The 12,635-nt window shown below is 35.8% G+C and overlaps 1 protein-coding gene across 1 annotated transcript in view; it reads right to left on the bottom strand.

Annotated features, from left to right (window-relative positions):
* Window positions 1-1,471: 1,471 nt before the first annotated feature.
* Window positions 1,472-12,635, bottom strand: part of PJA2 (praja ring finger ubiquitin ligase 2) — a 68,428-nt gene continuing 57,264 nt past the window's right edge. Inside the window, exons 8-10 of the mRNA XM_017527223.2 lie at window positions 8,603-8,717; window positions 8,091-8,212; window positions 1,472-4,121 (exon numbers count right to left, since the gene is read on the bottom strand). Of these exons, the coding sequence (XP_017382712.1) occupies window positions 3,996-4,121; window positions 8,091-8,212; window positions 8,603-8,717 (363 nt within the window). The 3' untranslated portion in view covers window positions 1,472-3,995. The remainder of the gene's footprint in view (window positions 4,122-8,090; window positions 8,213-8,602; window positions 8,718-12,635) is intronic.

Genomic DNA, 12,635 nt, shown 5'->3' with positions numbered 1-12,635 from the left:
TGATTGGTAAGTACTGTAACAACTGTATCCAAAGTACTAATTAATGGATCACTCACCTGAAGTGCTGTGTATAGTGGCATTCTGAAGAGGGTCTGTGTTGGATCCTGTTCAATTCAACATATATCAACAACTTAGACAAAGCCACTAAATACCAAAGGCATGCTTTATCAAAACTGGAACTGATGCACGGCTAAGAGGAAAAACCTGAATTCAGAAGAGCCTTCACAAACTAAATTCAGTAAGGATGAATGCTACCTTCAATTAGGTTAATAAGAGATTGTTTAAGTAAAGATTAGGTGTGGACTAGGCTCACCAGCAATACCCGTGAAGCTCAGCAGGAGACAACCAACAAGTATGACAGCCTGGCTAATAATGATGGTGGTAATAATAATAATTACATATACCAACCATAACAGCCATAAGAGGATCACTCTGAAGTTGGCAGCAGTGCCCCTGAACCCTGCCCTAATTCGACCACAGGACTGTTTAATTCTGGACAACATACTTTAAGTGAAAGAGCCAACCCTAAGTTGGTTTGGAATAGATATCGGGTAAGATTTCAGGACATATGAAGCCTGAAGAAGAATATGAAGAGGTGGCCACACAGAAGAAACAGGACTTTCTATCTAAGTTCACATGTGTGCTGTTTAAAGATAAATTTGGTGACAATCTTCCAACAGTGAAATTCATCCTATGCAAGGATGCCAAATGGCTCCATCCAGCAGTGGATGAATGAAAATAGTGATGAAATTATAAAAGCATCGACAGTAGAGGTTTATCACTGATGTTTCTAGCTCTGAGACTATTTTTCTAGTACATATTTATTCTATTAGATGAGAATGAGAATTCTTTCTAAGCATCTAAACAAAATGATTAGTTTTTGTCTTTTTAAATTTAAATTTTTTTTTTGAGGCAGAGTCTCAGTATGTTGCTCAGGCTGCTCTTAAACTTCTGGGCTCAAGCAATCCTCCCGCCTCAAGCCTCCTAAATAGCTGGAATTATAGACACACCACCATGCCTGGCTAGTCTTTGTCTAACTGAATGGCTTAATTTATCAGCACCCAATTGACCCTTCTCAAATGAGTGAGTTCTCTGAACTGTTTGGGAACCATGAGGAATCTTGCTAAATTTAATAATTTAAATAAATTATTTAATAAAAATATTAAAGATTTGATAATATTCCCATGCCTGGTTTGGAGAAAACCATGACGTGAGGTGGGCTCCCTTCCTTTAAGGGTTTCTGCAGTCCTGAGTCAGTGTAGAACTCAGGGATGACAAGCAGGAGAGGGAAAGGACTCAGAGACCCTCCAGCAGAAAAAAGTCCATCAACTACTTCTATCTGGCTCTTTCTAGGGCTTTCTTAGATCACTGTTCAATAACTTTAATATTACATGCTCATTAGTGTTATTTGTCATTAACTCTAAATCCTTCAGGGGTTACATTATAGAAGTAATACAATCACACAATTAAATATTAGAAATGACCACCGAGTATATCTTGTTTATTGTTTATGATTTACACAGAAAATGATGGGCTGGGGTTGTAGAACAATAAACCAACCATTACATTTAGACCTGGGCTTTTGAAAAACTTGCATTCCATCTTAACAATTCATATATATCTAAACAAATACATAAATCCAGATCACAAATAATCTTAAGAGTTAGAAATAAACAATTAAGAAACACAAAAGAAAACCACATAGATCTACTTTTAAATATCAGCATTCATATTACAAGAAATAAGAAAATGTTAAAAAAATAAAATTAGGTTAAGTCACAACATAGAGAAATAAGATAAATGATATTTTATTAATATTCATACTTCTAATTTACCTTCATATAGTCTTAACTTTTTCAAAAAGATCTAAGATATGACCAAATAATATTCTGGTATCTGAACTTGTCAGCCTTAGCTTATATCAGCTCTTGTTACCATGAAAATCGTACAACCTCAATTTTCTTTTTCCTTTTTAAAATTTAAGCCAACTCTTATTCAATTTTTCTCCTTCACAGCAGCTGTTTATAGATAGTAGGGAGCCAAGAATGAAGGACAGTAACAGATGGAAAGCAAAAAGTACAACAGCTATCTTAAGTTCAGCTCTCAACATTGCTGGTTGAGTTTGGAACCAGAACCTCTTAACAACTGGCAGATAACAGCTAAATCTTAACAGGAAAAGAAGAAATATTTTCTTTGAGACAGCTGCTATCTAGAAGAAAACCAAGGTCCCTTAATACAGCCTAAATATAATGTGTGGCTTATTACAGAGAAATCTTTAGCAACGTAAGTTTAACCAGTAAGTGTCACAACTCATCAACAGTACTTAAAAGGAAACAAACAAAAATCACACTAGCCACAAATTTCCACAATATACACATGAAATTAATTTTAATCTGATTTGACTCCTTGACACTAACTGATTATTAATGAAAGATGGCATGGAAAGATCACAGAGTAAAAAACAAGCAAAGATTAGTTTATACAACAGTGACTATATACATCAGAGGAAAAACATGCTAGCTAATGCAACATTAAGGCCTGAATGTAAGCATTTCCAAAGTCACAGAAGCTCCAAAGAACTCCTAAATTACAAATTCATCACATTACATGCATGCAATGTTCACTTTTGTTTTACCCATAAAAGGATACACAGTATTTTGCTGTAAATACCAGACACATTTACAATATATGCAAAAATTAGAATGCAAGTGTTATGTTCCTTATATTTAAGCCTCAAATGTGCCAACAGTGAAAATTCATTTATTTTTAAGAATGAAAAAAAGAGACGGGATATAAATACTCAGAGGAATTACACAAATAAGACATAACTCTGCATTTGGGAGGCCATATAAATATTCCTTTTATGTGCCCAAACTAAATTCTCAATGGACCAATTAGATGGACATACATTCACTATGTGCTTTACTATTTTACTTGCTCAAATGTGATATTCTAACAGTCACCATTCTCTAGTGTTAACATCAAATCACATTTGTAAGTGAACTATTATGTCCATGTTTGCACATACTTGTCTACTGTGTGTAATCACCTAAAGGAGACACTGTGCATCTTAGTTTGGGGTTACGTAATTACGAAGATGACCCCGTGCAAGTTTTCAGACCTTCCAAAATATTGTAGATGCAAAATTACCTTAAACTAACGATATCCAATATTTAACAAACATTCCATGAGTGTTCTGGGCCTTCAAGTATAATTGTAACCAAGAAACAGGTTGGGTAAGAGGTTAGAAAGGGTTTAATAAGGCCATCTAATTCAGCTCATTTGTACCAAGCATTGAGCACACCAGATTCTTAGTATGCTTTACTAACCTTACATTAAGCACATCCACTGGTTTCATTAAGGATTTTACTACCTAACTTTATTTTGGGGAGGGGGGGTTGGGGGGATGTTACATCTAAGATTTAAAACTTTTGTGATGTTCTGGCCAAAATTTTAGCCTTCATTTCACATTGTGAAAAGTCAAAAATGGACTTTCTGAAAAATTTCTCAGCATTATGAACCAAGAGGTTATGCAAAACCAAAAGGGACTAGTGAAAAAGCATACTTTAGAATTTATTTCCAATGAAACCAAATTTTACTACTGTTGTGAACACAGTCTTTACATGTGATGCAAACAGGAGAGTTTAATTATAATCACTTAGTGGCAGTATTTTAGATAAAGCCAATAATGTATGCCACACAGGATGATTATTTTTTTCTGGAGAGAGTCAACTGATAAGCTTGACCTTACAATTAATACAAACATATTCAACTAAAGAAAATGGATGCACTGTCTCAACATTCAGCTTGAAAATGTTTAATACTTTCTGCAAACCTAAATTTAGTTTAGAAAGGTTAATATTCTCTTTCTAAACTACGGCATATACTATATATAGCATTTTTAAATATATTTATATATAATTATTTGCACATGAGATTTAGAAGGAATTTGCAGATTTACTTCGATAGACTGATCTCATTTCAACTGTTAAGGTTTAGGGTGCTTCTGCAGTACTGTCATTTGAAGGTGGGGCATCAGGATCAGGCTCGGAGGAAGCAGCTGCAGACGCTTCAATAACTGCAGGTGGGAAATGACGGCGGCACACAGGGCATGTTCCCGACTGAAGGAAAAAAAATGTTAAGAGCCACCAGAATCATCTTAACTGCCACACAAGTAACTTAACAAAGAAAAAAACAGTATCACTATCCTAATTATAAGTATCTTAACAAAAAAAAAAAACAAACTTCAAACCCACACGATGCAGAAAGACATAATTTTAATAGTACTTTCTCTGTGCCCAATCAGACTTTAATTTCTTTGAGGGTAAACAATGTCTCTTATTCATGTTCGTATCTTTTTTTTTTTTTTGAGCAGAAAACCACTTATAATTGAAAAACAAAGCAATACATCTCAAATAAGACTGTTTGGTAACATAAACTGTAATTTGTTGAAACAGCTTTCCTGAGTGGTACTGTGAAATTAAGGTACTGGAGTATCCCTCCTTTAATCCTGACTCAGCTATAAGTAACTTTATTTGCTTTTATCTAGGAATTTCTCAACATGGAAATGATTGTTTAAAATTTCCCCTCCTTTTGTCAGTGAACTGGGAATAGGGATAGACTTTACAGATTCCATTTATGGAAATTAAATTTATGGAGGAAAGTTTCTATTTTTAATTCATATTCATATCTTTAAGGTCATTCATTTTCCATCTAGTGAGTTTTAATTAAGAGCCTCTAAACTCAGCACTGATGCAATGGCAGAGGGTGTGCAAAGAATCATGGCACATGTCCGCATGGAGGTTAGAGTTTAGCTCAACAATAATCTGAATTGAATTATCATAATTTATTATGCATTTATTAGAGAAACCACAGACCTACTTTAATTCACACCAAAGTCATTTATGATTTATCATTTATGATTTGGTGTGAATTCTACAGTGAACTAAAGTAGGTATATGGCAAATTAAAGCCTCATTTTAGGGTAGCACAGATATGTCCAAGCAGATGGACTTCAGACTTTCTTTCTAAGCCGTATTTCTTTCCAAAAAAGAGAGCATTAGGTGCCTTCTAAATGACAGAACAATCAACCACAGTCCTTGGAGGGAAGGTGGGAAGGGGAAAGCAGTTATACTAAGAGCACAACATTTTAGGACCAATACACGATTATAGAGATATGTCATCTGATGACAGATTATCTCCTTGCAAATCTGGTCTTTTTCCCAAAGAGAACTCCCTGCTGGAAGCGGGGCTGAAGAGATCATGCTGTTGAAGGAGACAAAGAACTGTATCTTGGGAACATTCTTCCCAGAAAAAAAAAACAAAAAACAGGAAAGGCTTCACACTAAACTATTTCCTGACAGGAGAGAAAATGAAGAGACTGTTACCTTGGCTTATAGCAAAGTCTGAATTATAATTCAAGGCTGTACAACATATGTTTACTGTTTACAAATTCATTTCAGGTTGGGTGCGGTGGCTTACGCCTATAATATCACCTGCCCCTGGCACTCTGGGAGGCCAAGGCAGACGGACTGCCTGAGCTCAGGAGTTCACGACCAGCCTGGATAACACCCATCTCTAATAAAATACAAAAAAATTAGCCAGGTGAGGTGGCGTGCACCTGTAGTCCCAGCTACTTGGGGGGCTGAGGCAGGAGAATTGTTGGAACCCGGGAGGTGGAGATTGCAGTGAGCCGAGGCTGCACTCCAACCTGGGCGACATAGCAAGACTCTGTCTCATAAAAAAAAAAAAAATTCATTTCAGCAGATGTGTATTGTGTACTCGCCATGTAGACTGGGCCTCAACAGTAACATTTTGGAGTCAAATAGATGACTGTGGTCTTGGTGAACTACGTACTAGTTATTTAAATTTAGACAAGCAACAATAATTAGAAAACAGAATAAGGATACAAATAAGTCCTAGAGTACTGTGAGGATTAAATGAGAAATCATGAATCCAGAGGAATCATCTAACAGTGACTGACACACAACAAGTACACAAAACACTGCTTCTTCAGTCTCTGAAACATGGGAGTTTAAAGGCAGCATTTATTAAGGACAGAAAGGGTGGGATTTAAACTGCATGTACCTAGATCATCTAATCTTACAGACGGTATAGAAAAATTATGCCAGACTACAGGAACAAATGCATAAAAACATGAGCAAATATACAGAATCTGAAGAAACAGGTTGGAGTCTAAATCACAGAAGGCCTTGAAGGTCAAGATAAAATTCCACAGGTGACTGAAGGTCTCTCTCTTTTATGAGAAGGGAAGTACATGATCAGAACTACATTTCAGAAAATGTTTTTAATGGTGGAATGATAGACAATGAAGATTTGAAAGAAGGGGGGGAAGGTGATGAGAAATTAGTTAATGAGTATAATGTATGTTATCTGGGTGATGGGATACCCCAAAAGCCCTGACTTGACCACTACATAACCTATACATGTAACAAAGTTACACATTTACCCCATCAATTTATACAAATAAAAAAGACATGAAAAGGAAGTACCTCTAAAGGGAGTAAGGAAATAAAGTTGTTAACTACTATAGTAGTTAAGACAACAAGGGTTGAAGTTCTAATGTATGGGAGTGGAAATGAAATGAGGGGATGGACTTCACAGACTCAGCGATGCTCAAAATTGTTGAGTTGGTGGCTCTGCATTTTCTGCTTCCCCACTAATTTTAATAACACCTACTTCTACTACTACCACCATCGTGTACAGACACTGAAAGTCGTTTTCTACTGAATTCTAACTTTAATTACTAATAAGTTTACCACTATTTTTCCTATACTATGTGTTTATTATGTGCCAAACATTATATTAAATTCATCATGGATTACCTACTTTAACTCTTATAAAAACCCTAAAGGTTGGTATACTGTACATTACAGCCATCTAGACTGTATTAACAAAATGCCAGATAAATAGGTTAAGAAAAATCATCTAAAATATTATTTCCCAAATTATGTTCTGGGAGAGAGGAGAGAGCAAGGAAAGCAGTATTTTAAAACTAATTCAGAATCAAAGATTATACCTCAATCTAGAACATCAGGAAGTCTCATGAGACCTGAGACACATATAATATCTACACAGACAATACCCCTCAAATAGCACATGTTAGCACATGCTCTTTACGGAAGACAGCTGGCTGGTCTTTGTAACTTGCATCATAAGTTAAGTTCATATTTGTGATTCTGTTATTAATAAAATAAAAACCTCTCTAATTTCTAATAACAGCTTTCATCTGCTATGATTTATAAAGTATTTACTGGGCACTTACTACTTGTCAGGCACTTTATCTCATATAGAGATATTTTATGAAAGAACAGTGAACATTTCTAAATTGAATTTCAGACATTTTAAAAGTGGAGTTTTGAGAAGAATAAAGTGGCAAACAGAAACGGGAACAGCAAAGAAAGGAAAAGGAAAGAGAGGGGAAGGAAGGAAAGGAAAGGAAAAAGGGGTGGAGGAAAAAAAAAAAAGCACTGGTTATAGGGAAGAAAAGCAGTTGTATTTCTCAGTAGATAACCTAAGAAAGTGATTTGGGAATTCCTAGTGAGCTGGATGGTAAATCCTTTATGCAAAAATAGAATTCACAAAAAAGACTTAAGTAAAACACTTCCTTTATTTAAATAATTCAAATATGCTTAAGATTTATTGGGTAAATATTTAAAGACAATATATAAAAACTGGAATGAGAGCTAGTTGGTAGGTTATTAAATCTCTCATATACATTTCAGAAACACCAACCCATATTAGAAGAATAGCTGTACATTGTTATAGTACTTTGAGTAATGCCAAAGGCTTCTGTGCTTGTGATACTTTTGAAAACACCAAATTTCAGGGTTATGATTAAAAACATGGTATTGTTGTCTGTGTTGTTTTTTAGACAATGTTAATAAAACACTTCCATATTATCCCTAATCTGTAATCATTAAAGGCAACCAGTTTTTAACAATGAATTAAAAAGTACAAATTTGTAGCTAAATAAACAGGTTTAAAATTTACTACTATTAATTACTTGCAGAGGACACTGTTAAAAGTATTAATTTTTAAATTTTTAAATTAATTATTCTATCACTCACCTTTTGTAACCAAATTGAGACACAAGGTTTGTGAAAGAAATGGTGACAGGGCAACTCTGTTGCTATATCATCCTTAATATACTCACTGCAACAGATTGGACAGCATTGTTCCTGACCAATAGCTGAAAATGACGAATAATTTAGATTACTCACACATAGTTCAATTTTAAAAAAAACTGAAAAGCAACATATTATACTTATAGATGATATCTCTGAAAGACAAAAGAGAGTCTTTGATCAGTTAACTGGTAAGCATTTCTAATACTTGACAATTTAGAATCTAATAAATATTGCTTTTATAAAAAAGCTGACAGAAGATTTGTCTCAGTCTATCATTTGAAAATTAAAAATATTCTTATATGAGGTGAAAGTTTGTGAGCATGTGGCTTCTATAAAAAAAAAAAATCTAGTGAAAGTTTCTAATAATCAAGTATTTCATCATCTATGTACACTGATAACATACTTAAATGTGCAACGTGTTCTTTAACATTTGAGATCAGCTTTGCCCTTACCAGTGTGATCTTCAAGAACAAGGGTCTCTGGAAGACCATCAATGCTTTCCTTACTGGCTGGTGGATTGGCCACCTCAACATCCACTGCAAGAGACTCTAAATGTGCCAGGGCAGTCTGAAAAACAAAAGGTACAGTTCTTTGTTAGGAAATACTTTAAAATAGTAACAGAAAACTATTTTTTAGGGTATCTCCAAAATTATATCACCATTATTCTCTTCTTATTAGTTTCTTTCGCCTTAGTCCTTTGCTCCTTTTGCCTCTTCAGAAGGAACCACCACCATCACCATGAAAATAAAAACTAAACATACACAGAGTTCAACTTTCTACAAGTGAAATAAAAATCTACCTTGTGTCGGCCAAGCACAGTGGCTCATGCCTGTGATCCTAGCACTTTGGGAGGCTGAGACAGGTGGATCACTTGAGGTTAGGAGTTTGAGACCAGCCTGGCAAATACAGTGAAACCCTGTCTTTGCTAAAAGTACAAAAATTAAGGCTGGGTGCAGTAGCTCACACCTGTAATCCCAGCACTTTGGGAGGCTAAGAAGTGGTCCCAGGACACAGAACAGCAAGAAAAGGATTTTGGGATTCGTTTGTTTGGGCCTGAGAGCAGCTCAGTGCTGAGCTCTTTGCCAATGAGATTGGGATGCTATTAATCCATAGTCTGTAGTAGCATCATAATTTATCAAGGTATCACTGTGGTTGACAGGGATGAAGGGCCAACTGAAGCATGTGTCTTAGGAGCCCAGACAACTGCTATACTTGACCTTACGGCCACAGTGATCTAACTATAAAAACTGTGATGTGAGACGGATTATTAGGAGTGCCCTTGTGCACTCATAGAAAAAATTAAAAACTCAGGTCTCATACAACAGGGTTTGAGAGCCAGAAAGCATCCATGACCAGCCCTAAAAGAAGCTCTTGCTCCAAAAAATCAAAAACAAAATGTAATTGTGTGGAATGCTAAATTAAAATGAGAGTTGACTTCTCAGTCTCATCAAATTTCTCAAAAGTTTTACCATTGATTGGTTAAGGAATAAGATTCTGAAACCTGGAATGGGGACATCTGGTTGAACTCTGAGGAAACTGATAATCTTGAGTCCCCAGGTCACTCTGAGCCTCCTGTTACTAGTGGAAATAGTCTGCCCTCCACAGACAAGGCTTCCTCTGCTTACAAACCCTGTGATAATCTCACCTGGAGTGTGAATCTCTTACTACTTTCATGCCCAACAGGAAAGTTACCAGAATACTGCAGCAGCCAAATAACAACAACAACAACAACTGAAGATATAAACAATGTTTGGGTTACTCTACCAAGTAAAGAATGCTAACCAGCTGAGTGAGCTTCTGGATGAGGGCAAGGAAAATATGAATGGGTCATGGAAGAAGGAAGTTGTAGTTAGTTATCATTTACAGCCTCATGGCCAGAAATAAGGATTAGTAATTTTGCATATTATTTTTTATTTGCTTGTTTTATGTATGCGCTTATTTGTATATGTCAACAATTTACTTTTTCTCTTTCCTATTTCTATTTCATATGACAGTTGCTGTAAGATAAATTTGCAATTTAGTCTTTATATAAGATAATATTCAGTGTGATTATGAATTTGTGGAGTAATGCATAGCTAGTGATGGATACAATGACTCTTGGAACTAGTCATCTTCTCATTCTGGATAATGAGTGAAACTAATAGTTGTATTTTGTTGGGTGTGGGTGGAAATACAATTGTATTGATGGATAGAAATTTAAATGTGCATTGAAAGGTATACATGGAAGCCAAGTTGTCAAAAGGCTCGAATGTTCCATTTACAGAATTACTGCTCCACAAATCCAAATTTACTATTGTGTCAGCTCTGTGAAAATCCGGACCATTTTAATACTTTCCCTCCTAACACCTGGCATGATGCTAAGCTTTTTTCATAGAGGATGCTGAAGAACACTCCTGGAGGAAAGGGCTTTTCTTCTGTCCCAGTGTGCTTGCTTGACAGAGAGCACACCAGGACTAGTGTGCTGTTTGTGGCTTTCTCTAGCACTAGATTCTTATAGTGCACACAGCTTCTCCAGCAGCCAGTTTCTGTAATGCACTTAGTAGCCAGCAGCCTCCCCCACCACCCATGTTGAATAGTTCTGCAGCACAGCAATTCCAGTTAGACACCTTCCGATGAACAGCTTTCCTTAGTACCCTAAGAGGGCTGACTTCCAGCAACTTCCACCAGCACATCCCATAGTGACTTCTCTGTCATATAGCAAGCCACCTATGCCATTTCCATCAAGGTCTGGACCTCAGCCCTGAGATGGACTAGGGACTCTTCCTTGGTGTCCTAGCTTTGCCTGACAGATGGTGGCTGCTCCTTATATGTGCTTTTCCCATATTCTTTAGAATTATCTTTATTTCCTCCTAGCCAATCCCTTGTTACTCTACTTCTTTGTTCTAGTTTAGAATTCTTTAAACTGAACTTTCCCTTTGGGAGACAGGAGATGGGAGGTAAGATCCTGTTATCTGTCCCTTTCCTTCTCACACAGCTACAATTATGAATCTCCTCTAATTCCCCAGGTACTACTCAAGATAGAACCTGCTTGCAAGAACTCAGCTGTGCTACACATAAACAGAATAAAGGATATTATTTATAGTAACTTCTATTTTTAGAGGTTATTCCAGGCTAATTATGCTTTGATATATGTTTATCTCAATGGGTTCTCTCTTTCTAATGATTAACTGCACATTTGCAGTGCTAATAACACCAGAATTTCATATATGTAAAAATAATTTATTGCCCTTGGTACTGTCATATATTTAAGATGATTCAGGATCACTTATAAGCAACACAAGCAAAAGAGACAATTTTACAGCAACTGCTATGAAAATCTATAATAATAATAATAATAAAAACTATCTACACCTTTAAGCAGTACAATGTATTTACAAAAGTTAGTCCAAGAGTCAGAAAGACAACTTGCCGAAATCACTCAATCTGGAATATAGGTAGGTTTAAAGTTGCATAATCCTTTATCAGCACAATATTTTGTTCTAAAAAATAAAATACAATTCAGTTTTTAAAGAATGAAGATAGCAATACTGATTCTGAATGACCACCCTGAATCCAGATTTGTTGACTAGATTACACCAGTTAGTTCACTGTTGATTTGAATAAACCTATAGGAATATGCCATTTACTGAGAGCTTCCCAATACAACCGAGGTATTTTGCTAAAGGCTTTAACACACTCTCACAATAATCCATGAGGCAGATTTTATTATTCCTATTTTAAATGAGGCAGCTAAAGCTTAGAGAAGTTAAATGAATTGTCCCAGGTCATGCAGCCTAACTCTTTAACACAAAAGCTTCTTAACCTCCACCTTACTGCCTTTCTAGTGCCTACACCTGGGTATATACAGGTGCTACTGTATGTAAAGACTTTACAACGGCCCCCCACCCCCGCCATGGGTATGGACAGTCTTAGGATAATCAGTTTCAGTAAGGTTTCATAAGTAATCTTTCTTCAAACTGATCCACATAAGAATGCACCTGCAGTATATCAAACTGGTTCTCTGTTCTAACATTCTATTTATACTTGCCTTTCTTCCACTTTATAAATAAAAGCATACGTCTTATCCATTCAGAGGGACAATGTAAAGTACTGGGGTAGAACTGAACTCTAATGACTAAATAACAAATCTTTTTGAGATTTAAATATTTAAATAACAAAAATTTTTCCAATCCTTTGCTTTAAAAAAACAACAACAACAGAAGGAATCTAAGGAATATCTAAACAACTTGTTAAGTTGATGTGATTTTGGGCAAATGTCTCAAGAATTTAGTGACAATGCCGTTACTCCTTCCATTCCTATTAATTTATTTAGGTGAACAAGGTTTTTCAACCTTACATTCATAAGATGAAAATCAGAAGTAAAACTTATGCTGAAATGTGTTTCATTCCAGTAATAAAAATCACTCATAATTGAGAAAGGAAAAGTCCTGAGAAGGGTGGGGAGGGAAAAAAAAAAAAAAATGAGAAGGGTGGGGAGGGAAAAAA

The sequence above is a fragment of the Cebus imitator genome, unplaced genomic scaffold (genome assembly GCF_001604975.1).
Source record: "Cebus imitator isolate Cc_AM_T3 unplaced genomic scaffold, Cebus_imitator-1.0 Scaffold46, whole genome shotgun sequence".
Lineage (NCBI taxonomy): Eukaryota > Metazoa > Chordata > Mammalia > Primates > Cebidae > Cebus > Cebus imitator.
The sequence above is the reverse complement of the archived record's forward strand: the minus strand, read 5'-3'. Positions and strand labels throughout refer to the sequence as shown.